At 41.5% G+C, this 16,213-nt stretch overlaps 1 protein-coding gene across 1 annotated transcript in view; it reads right to left on the bottom strand.

Annotated features, from left to right (window-relative positions):
• Cntnap2 (contactin associated protein 2) overlaps positions 1–16,213 on the bottom strand; it is a 1,898,037-nt gene that overhangs the window by 340,138 nt on the left and 1,541,686 nt on the right. Inside the window, exon 15 of the mRNA XM_005326627.5 lies at positions 5,145–5,272. Within this exon, the coding sequence (XP_005326684.2) occupies positions 5,145–5,272 (128 nt within the window). The remainder of the gene's footprint in view (positions 1–5,144; positions 5,273–16,213) is intronic.

The following is a 16,213-nucleotide window of genomic DNA, read 5'->3' as shown; positions in this document are numbered from 1 at the left end:
TCAGCCCTTGAAGATACTGCTGCGGTCCCCCTGCCCCAGTTCTCTCCACCCACTCATTGTCAACTCTGGGGCTCCATGTTCTGGAGGGTAGACCTAGAGGAGGAAGGGGAGAGGGGCTACTATATCCACATGGGACCCCCTCCATTCCCCACACTTCCCACACTGCCTTTGCCCAGAGAGGAATTCTTCATCATTCATGTGTTAGAATTTATGATCCAGCGAGACTGGTCAGTATCACCTAACCCAGGGTGCCCATCTGCTGGGAGGGGACTGAGGCTTTCTTACAGAGGATGAAGTGGGTGCAGGTTAGTCTGGGAAAACGCAGTGTGGGGAGGAGCCATGGCGGGCTTGAGTTGGGATCTATCTAGGCAGGGGCAGGAGAGCATCCCAGGCACATGTGAAGCTGGGAAGAAAAGATTTCAAGGGTTTGGATGAAAGAGATGATCTTAAGATCATGTTTAGATATGTCAACCCCCAAGGAGCATAGGAGGCATATTTCCCCTCTCCGGCTCCAATCCTAATATCCATGGGAGCAGAAATGAGGGCTCTGAAAGGAACCTTCCAGTTCCACCCAAGACCCTGCTTCGGCATCCTTGTCAGCCCACAGGGACAAAGCCTCCAGCTCTCCAGCTCCCAGGACATGGGGAGGTTGGAGGGAGGAGGTGACAGGACATGCTTGCTTTACAGCCTGCACCAGGCCCTTTCCTTGCCTTGTGTCTTGGAAGCCTGGGCAGCAAAGTGGCAAAGAGCCAAACTTCCCACCCTTCTCTGCACCTGGAAGCTGCCTCCTCTTCACAGTAAAAACTGTCCCCATGCCCCACTGAGCCGTTTCTGTCCCTCTGTTTGTCTACTCCTTTTCTGCTGCCCCAGCATTTGGCAAAGAGCGCGGACACAGAGTTGTGTGGCCTGTGTGCCTTCGTGGCATATTAACTGAGAGCTAGACCCACGTGCTCCTCTGTGGAAATATTTCATCCCTGGAAAAACACGTAGACCCACGCCCTGTGCTGTCTCGTGGTAAGGGAATGGCAGAATACAGTCCTGGTTTGTCAGATGCTTGCATTGGAGAGGTTTGGGCCTTACTATTACTCTGGCGCGTGTGATTACTTTCCCAAGGAACCAGCGTCCACTGTCCTTCGGATGCAACTCCATCACCGGTTTCCTTGCTCTCCTGCTGCACGTTGCCCCCACCTACTGTGCTCCTGAGCTGCGTCTGCTGCCTGCCTTTCCTTTTCTTGTTTGCCTCTGAGCCACCTCTGCAGCTTTAAGAAATTGAGTTTTCATCTGAGATCCCCAGCGTGACTCAAGTGAGGGTTCTGCCTGTCAGCTCTTGCAGCCAGAGCCAGTTGGTTTCTGGCATGGACTCAGGAGCAGTCCTTGAGCAACACATTTTCCAAAAATTGTTTCTATCTGGGTTTATTGAAGACACTTGCTTTTGTAGCAAACTCCCTCCTAATTAATTGTTTCCAGTCTCTACATCCCCAGAGGAGATATGGTAAATCTTTACCTTGCATGGGTGAGAATAAAACATTTAACCAGCAAATACTATATTCCTACAATCAGGTATAGTCACCACATATAGTATGAATAAGATTTCTACCTCCCCACACTGAAATCTATTCCATCCAAGTTTACCAGCCACCTCCAAGAAAGATCACATATATAAATTTTGAAAACAATGTCTAGGCTGTTACTGGGTTTTGATCTTCTAAATGGCTCCTTTGTTTCTTCCTAGGTGAGCAGATATGGTTTGGGACGGGGGTTGGTAACTCCTCTGCACTTCGTATCTCAGCAAACCATCCATCACCAGTCACACTTGCAGTTTCATTTAGATTTGAGGTTTCCATTTGGATGTGTTTTGGGGGGAAAAAAATCGTACAGGCATAAGTGTTTCACAGAGCTATATAGGAAATGCAGCATCCCTGGGTGGAACTCACTGATTTTCTTTAGCATTTTGATTATATGGGTCTATGAGTTCAGAGGAATCAAAGTGAAAATGAAACTCAGCAGGCACAGGAAATCAACCGAAACCACGGAAACGGCTGGGCAGAGCCACGGCAGTGGTTTCATCCTCCAAAACTAGGGCTGGAGCCTAATTCAGAAGACACTGAGGTGAGGGCTGTCACTAGCCAGCTCCTCCGAGACAGAGACATTTTTAACAATGGAATTGTTTTTTTTTTTTCTGAACTGTAGCTCCCAACACACTTCAATAATGGACACAAAGTAAGCTAATCTCTATCAACAGGATAAATGCCCTGCACTTCTTAGATCACATGAACTGAATTCCCCAGCATCCAGGCTATGTTTGGAAACGACGCGGTAGATGGGGCTCAGGGCGAGGCAAGACCCAAGTGGCATATTTTGAAGACATTTTAATTTATTGTCCATTGATGGAGGAAAGAGAATGAAGTTAGGAAAACAATGCTGACCTTGTGTTTCTATCCTCTGCTCCGTCTGTCTTCCAGGAGCCTGAGAGGGCGCTCAGGAATTTGCTGAGTAAATGCCGTTTTCAAAGCAGTATTTTGTTCATTTGTACAACAGAAACTCTAGTGTTTGCCTAGCCCACCTCTCATGAGGCAGTAGGAATTCAAGGAGATCAGACACATACAAGAACTGGAACAGTGTTGGCGTGGAACACTTCATTACCACACCCTTAAAGGCACGGTGGGCCAGGAATGACTGACTCCCACCTGAAGGTCAAGTTCAAGGTTCAGTCCATGTTCTCAGTTGCCTGGGAAAAAGGGTGATCTGGCCTCTTACAAACACAAAAGTATGGCACAAAATCACCATTTAATATGGACCTTGGTTCTGTTTCCACAAAGCATCAGGTAAAACATGATTGAAAAAGAGTCTTTGAAGCAACATTCCCTATAAACTAAGATCATGCGATGTCCATGAGTCCATGAATGAGGTAGCATTTGGCTTTATAATGGAACCTAATCACATTTCCAATAGAAATACAAAGGAACATTGACCATTATGCTTTTTAATTATAAAGTCTACCTGAAATGCAACTTCTGTCATTCCTTTACTGAGCAACGGTTGTAATTATCTTACATCAGAAAATCTAATAAGTCATAAACTATTTTAGGTTTTCCAATATTCTTTCATGTACATTTCTCAAACTTTTTGTTCTTTGTTTTTTTGGGTGGTACCAGGGACTGACCCAGGGCTTCATACTTAGGCAAGAGTTCCAGTGCACTGAGCTCCATCTCAGCCTTTTTCTATTTTTTAAATTTTGAGACAGGATCTCACCAAGTTGCCTCTTGTCTTAGCCTCCTAAATTGCTGAGATTACAAGTGTGTGCTGCCATGCCCAGCTCAAACATGGTTGGAACTTCTTTCTCTTATTCCCAGAGTACCCAACAGGTGCTGAACGAATAACAGGCCCATAATTAATTCTTCCTGAGGACTATTTGTCGTTTAGGAGAAAACAACCTAATATTAACTGTAAACTATATATTCTAGCTTATCCTATTATATGTTGCTAGAACGTTCTCCTTAAGAATAGTAATAAAGGTTTGCAGAAGTGGGATTTTTATAAGTATATTAAGCTAATCAATTATTTAACGGAAGCCCTTTCTCTAAATCTAAATTCAGAATGAGAATTGATAAGCCAGAAATATTTTATCTTTATATGCTAATAGGTAATTATAGCACAACAAAATTGATTTTCATTCTACAAAACATGAGAGCCTAATTTTAGAGAACATTATAGTTTGTCTCTCAGCATATGTGTTTAAAAATGCATATTGATTATTATTTTATGTCAGTGTCTTTTTCTTAAACAGTCAAAATTAAATTTCTTACTGTGCAGTTCTACTAAGCCTGACTAGACAAATGAAATAATATTGTTCAATAAATGCATGATAAAGATCTTTTGACCAGTTTCAATTTTACATGTAACATTTTCATTTTCTCAATGTAAGCAGAGAAAAATCAGTACCAACTCCATCTCTCTTTTGTATTAGGACATTCCTCTGCTTTAATTGCTGACAGCCTCGATTTACTAAGTAGTAAACTGTGAAGCATGCTTCATTACATTCCTTAGGACACCTTTTTGAGTGGATGCAATTATTTATTATCGAGTAGGTCTAATTCTCCGTTGATTTACGCAAGTAGTAAAATTATTCCATCTCACATAATCCTTTGCTAGGAGGAATACAAACCCAGGCACTAAAATCTTTATGGCCTCCCCAGGAGGCGTCGGGATGCAGGTGGTATTCTCATTACCATGGCGGCGAAGGTGGAGAGGCCTGCCGGAAATCTCTGGGTAGGCCAGTTACTCAGAGAGCAGAATCTAGGACTCTCCACGCCTGGCGCACAATCACAAAAGCATAGAACTCTCCAGAGAGTTACCCAAACCACATGTGCAGAAAAGAGAGGGAGAACGATACCCAGGATGCTCGCTGCAGAATCCCCATGGCAACCTGTGGCTGTTTCCCTGTCGCCGCACATGAAGCACACAGAAGGGCATCAAACAACATAAAATCCTAATGGTGCCCTTAATTAGATGGGTCCTCACTCTCACTCCCTTACCTCCCGCTGTCCAAGCCAGCAGCCCCCAATTCCCCTCTGTGGCGCCTAATCCTGAAAGCAAGATGTAGCCGCAGAAACAATCTTTGGCTTTCAAGGGACCATCAAGCTTTGATGATGATGAAGTTTGATAGCAATAATGTCAAACTTTACATGGCCATAATCCAAGTTTACAATGATACATTAAACCATAATGCTACTATTTATATCGCCATAAACCCAGTTTATGGTGATATAAATAGTCACGCTAATGGCATTAACAGCAGCACTCAGTGGGATCCCAGCTGTTGAGTGCCGCTTTTATGCTGTTAGCATTGCTATTTATATTACCATAAACTTAGGTAGTCAAACTTGTTACATATGAATATGAAAGGAAGATGGATAGCCACATCCTGTGCCCAAACCTAGGCTCCTGTACTGGAGACTTCCGGCCCATCGCCCTCTTCTACAAACACAGGTCTGTTTAGCTCTCTGTTGCTTCTGCTTGTGTTTCATGATGGTCCAGCGGGACCCATGGAAGAGAAACCATTTTCTAGCATCCTTCAAGGAGCCCGGAAAGACGATTTACGCGTGCTAGGAAAATTACAAGCCACAGCCACTGAGAAAACTTACTGTCTCCTTGGCAGCGCAGGGGGCCCACACTCAGTTTGGCTTCTGAGCCTTGCCGGTCGGTATCTCCAACCACCACCTGGCTCACGGGCAGGTGATCTTTGTAGGATAAGAAGCCGGCATCCTTCCTCCTGAATCACAGGGAAAGACAGAAAAGGATGAGGAGGCTGAGTTAGCAACATGTCTTGTCTGATCATCGCTTACGGTGTCTAATAACTATCGGCAATCAGTCACTGTTCAGAAATTCATTGAGCAAAATCCCAGGCAGACTTGTCCTCTGCTGTCTGCGGGGACTGTCACAGCACATGGCTCAGAAGCAGTGCTGGAACCTTCGTCCTCTAGAAAACACACGGACACCCTGATTTCCAGAGATTCATAACTAACACACTATTTACTCTTTTAGCTGAAGAGTGAACCAGAGCATGTGCAGAACACAGACTGCACAGGCAGAATTTCCTGTTGTTACTGAATCGAAGGTTCAATAAAGTCACCTAAATAATATATGAAACAATCCATTTAAAAAATCCTTTGTGTCCTTAATTGCTTTGAAGCAGTTCCTTCGGGAGATTTTTGCCTGCTGTGCGTCTGCTCAATAAAGAACATTTTGGGTGTCGTGGTCACCTCTTGTTCACTTTAACAACCAAAATAGTTAATGTGAAGGTTCTGGAAAAGAGCAGGTGCTAGGAAGTCTCCATTTCCATCTATAATGAGGAGTGCATCTGAGATTCAAGCCCAGGCTCATGTTTACCCTACCTGGCCTTACCTGTTTTCAGGTCTCCCAACTCTACCCTCTACCGGCCCAACATAAACCAAGAGGACAGGGCTAGCAGTGAGGTACCCCTTCTAGGACAGTGCGCACAGGCCCAGGAGACGTTCCTGGTGGACGGAGGTGAGTTACGCAGAGCACTGTGTTTTTGGTCTTGTGCAGCAGATTTCACCTAACTGGGGCCCACCCTGCTTTCCTGCTGCTGTGGCTAAGGGATTCCCTCTCTCATTTGGGTCTCGACGACTGAAAGGCACAGAACAGTTTGAAATCGTGCTGCAAAGTTCCCCTTTTATATGATAGTTTGTATTGTTCAACGTGTGAACATAAATAACAGCTTTGAACTCTGATTTTGAATAATCCAAGAATGAGAGACACAGCTCAGTTACCAGGCTAAAGATTTGCCATTCACATCTCTAGGCATAGTGCAGGGAATTGGGAGGAGCCAACCTGCGAACTTGCCCTGAAGAAACTCAGCCCTAAGGAGTGGCTACTTGTCCTCTGACCTAGAATGTCAGCAAACACAGGCTCCCTCTTGTGTCAGGCCTCAAGAAACCCAGGAAGGAGGAGGCACTGGAACTTAGTTAATGGGCCTCAAAAAAAAAAAAAAAAATATATATATATATATATATATACACATACACACACACACACACACACATATAGTACGCAACTGCCTTAGTTATTTCACTGTTTTCAAGTTTCCATAATAAAATTTTTCTAAATAATTGTTTATCAAATATGAACTAACATCATCTAGGCAAGTCCTGTGCTCATCATCAACACCGTGGCTACCAATGACCATGTTGCAAATATGTGGATGGAAGTTGTATGTATTAAAATCATGTCAAAGGGGCTGGGGCTGTGGCTCAGAGGTAAAGTGCTTGCCTAGCATGCGTGAGGCACTGGGTTCGATCCCCTGCACAACATTAAAAAAAAATTACAAAAACAAAACAAAATAAGGTATTATGTCCATCTACAACTAAAAAATATTTTAAAAAATCATGTCAAAGAGGAAGCAAAGGCTTGATATTAATTTTGTTATCTAGTGTTCCTTAAAGGAATGAGAAATGAAGTCTCCTTCAGCCACACACTGAAATATGACAATCAAGTGGAAACCATGTATTGTATTCCCGTGGGACGTGGGGCAGAGGTCCTTTAGGAGATGTCTGTCACTTAGAATTGCATGACTCTAAATCAGGGCTCTGCAAATAAGTCCTGGAAACCAAATTCCTTGTTCCCTGCTTTCTTCCATATGTCCAAGAAGCTAAGATTGATTTTTATGTTTTTAAATGGTTATTTAAAAAAGAAGAAGATATTTAGTGACATGAAAATGATATAAAATTCATTGTCAGTATCCATAATAGAGTTTTATTGAAAGAAAGCCATTTTTAAAAAAGAAGGTTGTCCATGGCTGCATGCTATAACTTGGGATTTGAAGTTGTGACAGAGACCATCTGGCCCCAAGGGCTTAGACTGGTCACAAGGGCTTAGAATGTTTATTGTTTAGCCCTTCACAGGAAAAAAAAAATCTGCAGATTTCTGCTTAAATCATCTTTATGTACAATTCCTCCAGAAATTTATTGGGTAAATATCCTACTGACAATCACGGGCAGCAGAAGTGGCCTAACTCAGGTGTCCAGGGTATAATAGACAAGGAAAAGGGCAAAGGAGGACGGGGGTAGATGCACTGAGAATAAATGAGAGGAACACATCTCAACCTCAATTTACACAAAAGAACTAAACTTAATTAATAATTGACTTTTTGATTGAACTTGCTCTGTCCTGCATCGGTTTGGTGGAGCAGATATGCCTCCTGTTGGGAAGAGTGGGCTGTGGGGCTGCAGGCACTCTCACTGTTCAGCTACCCTCGTATGCAAGATTGCAGGGGGAGTTTTATAAGAAACATGATTCTGAGTGGGAATGTCCTCATTACATTCTGTAATAAAATGCATAATGCTCACGAAAATCTGGACAGTACAGTGGAACCAATTTTTATATCCACCTCCACATATATGTCACATGTGGTTCATGGAGACACCAGTGTAACCATGCCTCAGACACAGGTCAGGAACATTTTCAGCACGCCAGAAGCACCTCTTCTCTCCCCTCCCTACAGTCAAGACATGGATAACTACCATTTTATTAAAAATATTTAAAATTTTTCAAATAATTAAAAAAATTGAATAAGAGGTTATATTAATAAAGATTTGAAAAATGAAAATGAGCACGTTCCTATTGTGACTGCTTGTCTCCAGTGTTTGCCGATGGTGAATAATGCTGCCAAGAACTTCCTTATAAGTGTGTTACTTATTAGCATTTACCTATGTTAAACATTTACCAAAAATTAGAAATGCTGGGTCAAAAAGTATGTTTACCTTTAGCGGATAATTTTGAGCACCTTTCCCAAGAGTTTGTACCAATTGTACAATTCCTCCTGCAGCATCTGAGGAGTCAGGGTGCACTAGATCCACACCAGTGCTTGGCTCTGTTTGTCTTTTTGTGATGAGTGAGAAAGTAACTGCCTTATAGGGAAATATGGGCTAAGGTAAGAGTATTTTAAAAATAAACTTTTTGAAATATTCCAACCACTGTTGCCAATATTTGTATGTGTTTAATCTAATAAGAAATCATATACTTTCATAATTGGGAATTTAAAATCTTCATAATAATTCTCTAAATGAGTTTGGACTTATTTTTTTGATGTAAAAACTGACCATTAATCAATTATTTTTCTATAAAAAGTGATGAGCGTCAGGGATAATAGAAACTGATAAGCCACATTTTTGTCCATACAATCAATTTCGTATTATTGGTCAATAATACTGAACATTAAAATCTTGATTTGCTAGTTACACGTAGTAGTAATATATATTACCCCACATTTCACTGATAACAGAATGATAATTAGAGCATTTACTTTGATCCCAGTCACCAGTGCGTCAGTGGTACCGCATAGATTCAATTCTAAACTATCAGTATCACATTCTAGGACTTTCTAAGGAGGAACATTTCAGAATAAAATAAGAAATCCCTGCGTCAGTTGGAAGCCTTTTCTCTTAGTTCTCATTTAGATGAGGTGAGAAGGTGATTTTAAAAATGCACTTAGCTAGTCTGATACGCTGAGGCTTCACGTAAGCCCCAAGTTAAAGGATGTCTGCAGTCTGACTTGCCCTTGACCTCCTCCATCTCCACACTGAGCGAATGAGCCCTCCAGAGCTACCTGAGACCCAAATCAACCACCGAAGTTTTAACAGAGTGCAGCCCGGGTAATAGTTACGGCCCGCTGATAGCCCTTACCTAATTGGGGAAGAAAAAAAAGAAGTCTGTGAAATTCACAAAGCAGTCGGGGCTCACATTGGTCATGGAGACACACTCATAGATGCCAATAAAGTAGTTTGACAAAAGTTCCTGACCTGATTCTTCAGCACAACCCACTTCCACGTGACCTCAGATCTGGATAGGAACCCTCCACAGTGTCCACCTGACGTCCGTCTTAGGACCCAGTGTGAATTTTTTTTTGTTTTTAGTAAGCAACACTAGACGGTTGATGTTATGCTCTTTGGAGACTGAGGTCAATCTAATTTAGGGGATACTCATAAACCAGGTATCACGTTAGCATAATGAGCTAATCACATCTGACAGGACGCCTGCCCATCAGGAACACCCTGTCACCTGTTTCCAATAGGCTCTGAACTTGGGCTCTCCCGGGGCCCTCAGCACCGGGCTCAAGAGGAGCTTGATCCCACAGATTTTGCACCTTTCATCTGGCATTGCCTTTTGCTTTTCTGAGAAATTCCCTCTTGTTCTTCTGTTTTTCCTCTGCCTGCTGGGAAAGCAGACCAGCCTCTAGGTAGCTCGGTCTTACTCTTAGCTCAGTGAAAAAAAAAAAAAAAGCATTTAAACAATTTAAAAATAACTGTCTGGAGCTGCTACAATTGCAAGCCTGCTTATCTTCCAGATGCTGTGAAAGTCCCACTAGGAGTGTGTCTCACAGCCCCATCAGAGGACTCCTTTGTGGAGTCTTTATAGTTCCCCGATACTACCGCATCACCTCAGCTAGAAATTTCTGGAAAGAACCCAGGGAATAAAAGTTTTAGCTACAGAAAGTGTCTCACACACACACACAAAAAGTGGAAATGTGAAATGAACAAATAACAATATTAGTCACCAGGAAAATTTGAAACTATACTGAGCCGGGTGCAGTGGCACATGCCTGTGATCCCAGTGGCTCGGGAGGCTAAGGCAGAAGGATTGAGAGTTCAAAGCCAGCCTCAGCAACAGCGAGGTGCTGAGCAACTCAGTGAGACCCTGTCTCTAAATAAAATACAAAATAGGGCTGGGGATGTGGCTCAGTGGTTGAGTGCCCCTGAGTTCAATCCCTGGTTCTGTCCACCTTCCCCCCACCCCCGAAAAAAATCCAAAACTACACTGAGATGGCATTTCATACCTACTAGGATAGCCACAGTTAAGAAGACAGACAATGACACTGATTGACAAGGATTTGGAGATTCATTATACATTGTAGGTACACTTTTTTTTTTTATTAGTTGCTCAAGACAATACAATGATCTTGACATATCATACATTTGATTCAAATGGGGAAGGAATTCTCATTTTTCCATGCGTACAGATTGCAGGATCACATTGGTTATACAGCCACGTTTAGACATATTGCAATAATAGTGTCAGTTGTATTCTGCTGCCCTCCCTATACTCTCCTCCCCTCCCCTCCCCTCCCATCACCTCTCTCTATCCAATCTACTGTGACACTTTTCTCTCTTTTCTTCTCTTCCCCCCTCACACCATCGTATATGTATTTTGAGTAACAATGAGGGTCTCCTTCCATCTTCCGTGCAATTTCCCTTCTCTCTCCCTTTCCCTCCCACCTCTCTTCCTTGTTGAGTGGTAATTTTCTTCTCATGCTCTCCCTCCCTACTCTGTTTTGAGTCATCTCCTTATATCAGAGAAGACATTCAGCATTTGTTTTTTAGGGACTGGCTAACTTCACTTAGCATAATCTGCTCTAATGCCATCCATTTCCCTGCAAATGCCATGATCTTGTGATTTTTTAGTGTTGCATAATATTCCAGTGTTTATAAATGCCACATTTTTTTATCCAATTCATCTATTAAAGGGCATCTAGGTTGGTTCCACAGTCTAGCTATTGTGAATTGTGCTGCTATGAACATCGATGTAGCTGTGTCCCTGTAGTATGCTCCTTTTAGGTCTTTTGGGTATAGTCCAAGAAGGGGAATAGCTGGGTCAAATGGTGGTTCCATTCCCAGCTTTCCAAGGAATCTCCATACTGCCCTCCAAATTGGCTGCACCAATTTACAGTCCCACCAGCAATGTACAAGTGTACCTCCCCCCGCACATCCTCGCCAGCACTTACTATTGTTTGACTTCATGATGGCTGCCATTCTTATGGAGTGAGATGATATCTTAGAGTGGTTTTAATTTGCATTTCTCTGACTGCTAGAGATGGTGAGCATTTTTTCCTGTAATTGTTGATTGACTGTCTGTCCTCCTCTGAGAAGTGTCTGTTCAGATCCTTGGCCTATTTGTTGATTGGGTTATTTGGTTTTTTGTTGTTTAACTTTTTGAGTTCTTTGTCTATCCTGGAGATTAAAGCTCTATCTGAAGTGTGAGGGGTAAATATTTGTTCCCAGGATGTAGGCTCCCTATTTATCTCTCTTATTATTTCTCTTGCTGAGAAAAAACTTTTTAGTTTGAATATGTCCCATTTGTTGACTCTTGATTTTAACTCTTGTACTATAGGTATCTTATTAAGGAATCTTAATACGATACCTATAGCACAATCTCCGACCCCACAAGATGGAGATTGGGGCCAACTTTTTCTTCTGTTAGATGCAGGGTCTCTGGTTTGATTCCTAGGTCCTTGATCCATTTTGAGTTAACTTTTGTGTGTGGTGAGAGAAAGGGACACTTTTGAAAGCATTTTGACAGATTCTTATAGAGTCAAACATAGATTTATCATGTGACCCAATAATTCCACCCTGTGCATTTACATGGGAAATGAAAACATATGTCCACATGAAGACTTTTAGGTAGGATATGAGGATGGGGAGATAGAGATAAATGTTTGTTTAAAATTTTAAACTGATTTTAAGGAGATATTTATAGCAGCTTTATTTATATTAGCCCCCAAATGAATACAACCCAAAATTCCATAAACAAATGAATGGATACAAGAAATGTGGTATCTCCATACAATGGAATATTACTCATTAATGTAAAATAGTGAGACATGGATCCATGTCACGACATGAATAAACATCAACAAGTGACAGAAACCATCCACAGAAGACAATATATTCTATAATTCCGCCTAAATAAAATGCCCAGAAAAGGAAAATCTATAGAAGAAGCAAATAGATTAGAGGTCACCTGGATCTGGGGCGAGAAACAGATGAGTGGTAAAGAGGAATCTTACCGGAGGACCCTCCACAATATTTGCACAATGTAATAGGAGTTATGGGAATGTCCCAGCTCTGTATTGTGGTGATTTATTGCACAAGTCAGTAAATTTACTTAAGATCTTTGAAGCATATACTTAAATTAGATGAATATTATGGTATGTGAATCATATTCTATAAATTCTTAAAAAAAAAAAGAACTATAGATAGTTGCAAAGGCCAGCCTAGCAATGGGGAATACAATTCTTCAAGACAGCTCCCTGTTTTGAACACTTTACCCTGTCTTAAAATTTTGTTAAGAATATGAAGAATATGTACATATTCCACTGGCCCTGTCTCCTAGGTCAGATCTCATAACACCTCTTTTTTAGGGGGCAGTTACTAGGGATTGAATTCAGGGTCCCTTGGCCACTGAACCACATCCCCAGCCCTTTTATAAAATTTTTATTTCTTTTGTATTTTATTTAGAGACAGGGTCTCACTGAGTTGTTTAGCGCCTGGCTTTTGCTGAGGCTGGCTTTGAACTCACGCTCCTCCTGCCTCAGCCTCCTGAGCCTCTGGGAATACTGCTGTGTGCTACCACGCCTGGCTGGAACACCTCTTTTGGAACACCCTCATTTTGTCTGTTCTCTTCACTCTGACTTTTATAAACATTCTTTTTTTAAAAAAAAAAAAGATTATTTTTAATTAACATGAAAATTTAACAAGTTAAAATTTTAAAATAGCATAAAATGTTTGATCCATTTTATCTATGCTCTGGTCTCTTTTCCAGTCTTCATTTAGAATTTGTCACTTATCCCAACCTGAAACACCCATCACAGTCCCAAACTAGCTTCAAAATGAGGGACTGTACCTCATTGAAACCAAACATCCTTGGGGTTCCAGAACATGATTAATGGTCAGTTCTGTTCCATGGTCACTACTTGCACTTATAATATCACTCAAATGCCAACACTTTCAGCATCAAATCTTTACCTCAAGGAGTTCCTACACTCTCTGGAAATGTCATGTCCCAACAGTTAACAGATTATTTGGATTCCCAAATAATCATTCAGGAACACATTTATTACACCAAGTGAGACAGATTCTACCCAGGAACCAGAGGCCACTCCATGGTATAATAACAAACTCTGTATGATTGCTTAAAAGTTTATGTCTAATGTTATCTAAAAAAGTGCAGGAAACCTATATACTCAATCAATACTCATTCCAGTTTAACATTTTTTAAAGTAAATGAGAGTTTTTACTTTATTGTCTCCAACTTAATCTTTCTGTATCTTCTCTGCTCTGGGGATGTGAACAGCCACCTTTCTCTTAAAAAGGAATGTGCCCACTCTTCTGTTGTGGTCCTATTAAAATCTCTCCTAGAAAATACTGTGACAAAACATTTGTTTCCATGCCTTTTTCATAGAAGCAATGCCTTAACGAGCATGCTGAACAGAGCTGGGGCAGACTATTGTTTTAGACCAGGCTCCTGTCCTGGGCCCCAGCAGTTCAGACTAAACCAACATGGAGTCACTGGTGCTAAGTGCCACGTGATAAAACGCAACCTCAGCACACACCATTTTTCCAAATCACTGGAGATTCAAAGCAGCTAACCTGAATTGGCCATGGACCTGAGCCAGCATGCTAAGAAGTCCGCTGTTTTAACCCTGTAAAGAAAGTAACTTTGACACAACTCGCCCACACTCTGATCTCTGTTTCTGCTTTCTTCAGCCCTTTTCTGCCTATAAAGTCGACTTGCTCTGCTCAGTTCATCAGTGTGTCCATTCTGTCCAAAGAATGAGGTGTGGCCTAAACCCAGAATTGATAATAAAAAAAAAAAAACTAGTTAGACCTGAAGCAGACCAGAGACCCCCAATGAGAAGACCTTTACCATAATTAAGCAGAAACCCCCATTGTATTCGTAACATATAAGTTTCTCTTCTTGTCAGAAAGGTTTTTACTCAGGATATCAGCAAAAACTTCTGCAGAAGGCATTGTGGTTTGTAGCTTCCTCGTTTTTGTAAATGCCAGGTTTGCAGAAAAAAAAAAAACTTGTAAAACCTCTGTCTCACCTGAAAAAATGCAACAGAATGCACTTGTCATGTAAACCTTCAAACCCCTCCTCCCATAGGGTAAAAGAATTTACAGGTATTACAGGTTGGGGTAAGTGAAAAATTCTAAAGGAACTTCCAGACTCAAGGTCCAGAGAATTTTAGGCAATTGCTCCTCTGGACCCTGCAGCCAATCAACCTGCTTCCTGAAAATTCCCTGGTGTCCAGCCTCATCTGTCCTCCATTAGACCCTTAAATTAAGTTTGCAATAATACTGTCTTTGGACAAGACAAAGGGCTACTCCTATAAATGAGATCTCCATGAATGGTGGAGGCTGGAGTGGGGAGAGAAAGGAAGTCCTCTGGGATGATTAGGTGGAGGTGGCTGCATTCTTAAAAGGGAAGCTCCCCAAGCCAACCACGATGTGGGTTTGCGTTTCCTCCATGTACCAAAATCATGTCTACCTGTAGTCCAGGGCTGTGTTCATAGGCAGTCACGGCATCACTCCACCATCAGAGGGTGAAGTGAACAGCAGAGCTGTCTAAAACACAATAAAGAACTTTCTAGATACTTCCAGTGGTGTCCTCAGTCACCATTGACTATTGAGCCTTCCTTAGGGCCACAAGATAGTGTTCCCTACAAAGCAATTAGAGTAATTAAGAAAACAACCTTCATGATTAGATCTTCAGAATCCATGCCTGTGTCCCCTATGAAATGAAGGTAATTACAGATTCAATTACTCCTTTTCAGTGGGAATAGCTCAGGCCTTTTATAAATGCCAGACAATTCTCTGTTCAGGTGAGACTGTCTCAGAAAGCCATGGTAATCATTTGGAGATTTTATGCAAAATACTGTTCTTTGGTTTGCCTTTCTGGAATGCAAGTTCCCTGAGGGCAGATGTATTGTTTCATGAAACTTTATAAAATAAACACAAGTTGGCACCGAGAAGTGGCTGGCTCTGCGTGGTGCTTGATGATTAAATAAATACAGGAATAAACACACAAGTCAGTTAATGAGGCTTCCTATTAATGATGAGAGACGGAAAGTAGCTCTGGCTCTTAGTGGAGTCTCTTAAAAGCCCTTGAAACACTTTGATTATTCTTTCTCTGTAATTGAGGTTTTATTTATTTTTTTTTCTTTAGAAAGTAATATTTAATTGGGAGTTTCATAAATCACTAATGTAGCAAAACAGCATAAGACTTAGATGAGTCTTTAAGACTCTGTGCTTATATAAAGGTAAATTGGCTAATTTATCTGAGCAATTTTTTTTTTTTTACATAGATGTGCTATGATATGGTTCTTTGATTCTGCTTTTGTGTATGTGTATTGAACTCTAGAGCAGGAAGTTGTGATTGAACAAATTTGACCTCCTTCTGTATGTGGCATAAACCACCTTAGGTGTCAGGTCTATTTGTCGTGGAGTGGGTGGGGTCACTGATGGTATGGGCCCTTTGAAGGTAGGACTTCAGGGTCCTACAGAGTCGCCCAGAAGCCATTAGAGCAGTATCCAGCATGTGCTTGGAGAGATGATCTAGTTATTAGCTAGATCCAGAGGTAACAGAGTAGGAATAGAACAAGCCTGGGTTTTAGGTACTCAACTGGTTAGTAGCTAAGCTAGGAAAAACAGACCAAATCTCCAATGCTCTAAAGTTAAAGAGGAGTAGATATATTTACGTTTCTCAGGTTCTGCTAAAATAAACACAATCATTACTTTAAATAATATGGAAATCTATTATTTTTATGTACAGGAGAATTATCTCCCTGGATGGAAAATGAATTTGGATCATTGACATTTTCCTTTGACTCTGTACATTCATACTGTCCCCAGGCAAG

The sequence above is a fragment of the Ictidomys tridecemlineatus genome, chromosome 2 (genome assembly GCF_052094955.1).
Source record: "Ictidomys tridecemlineatus isolate mIctTri1 chromosome 2, mIctTri1.hap1, whole genome shotgun sequence".
Lineage (NCBI taxonomy): Eukaryota > Metazoa > Chordata > Mammalia > Rodentia > Sciuridae > Ictidomys > Ictidomys tridecemlineatus.
Note: the sequence above shows the minus strand (reverse complement) of the source record. Positions and strands in the feature narration are given on the sequence as shown.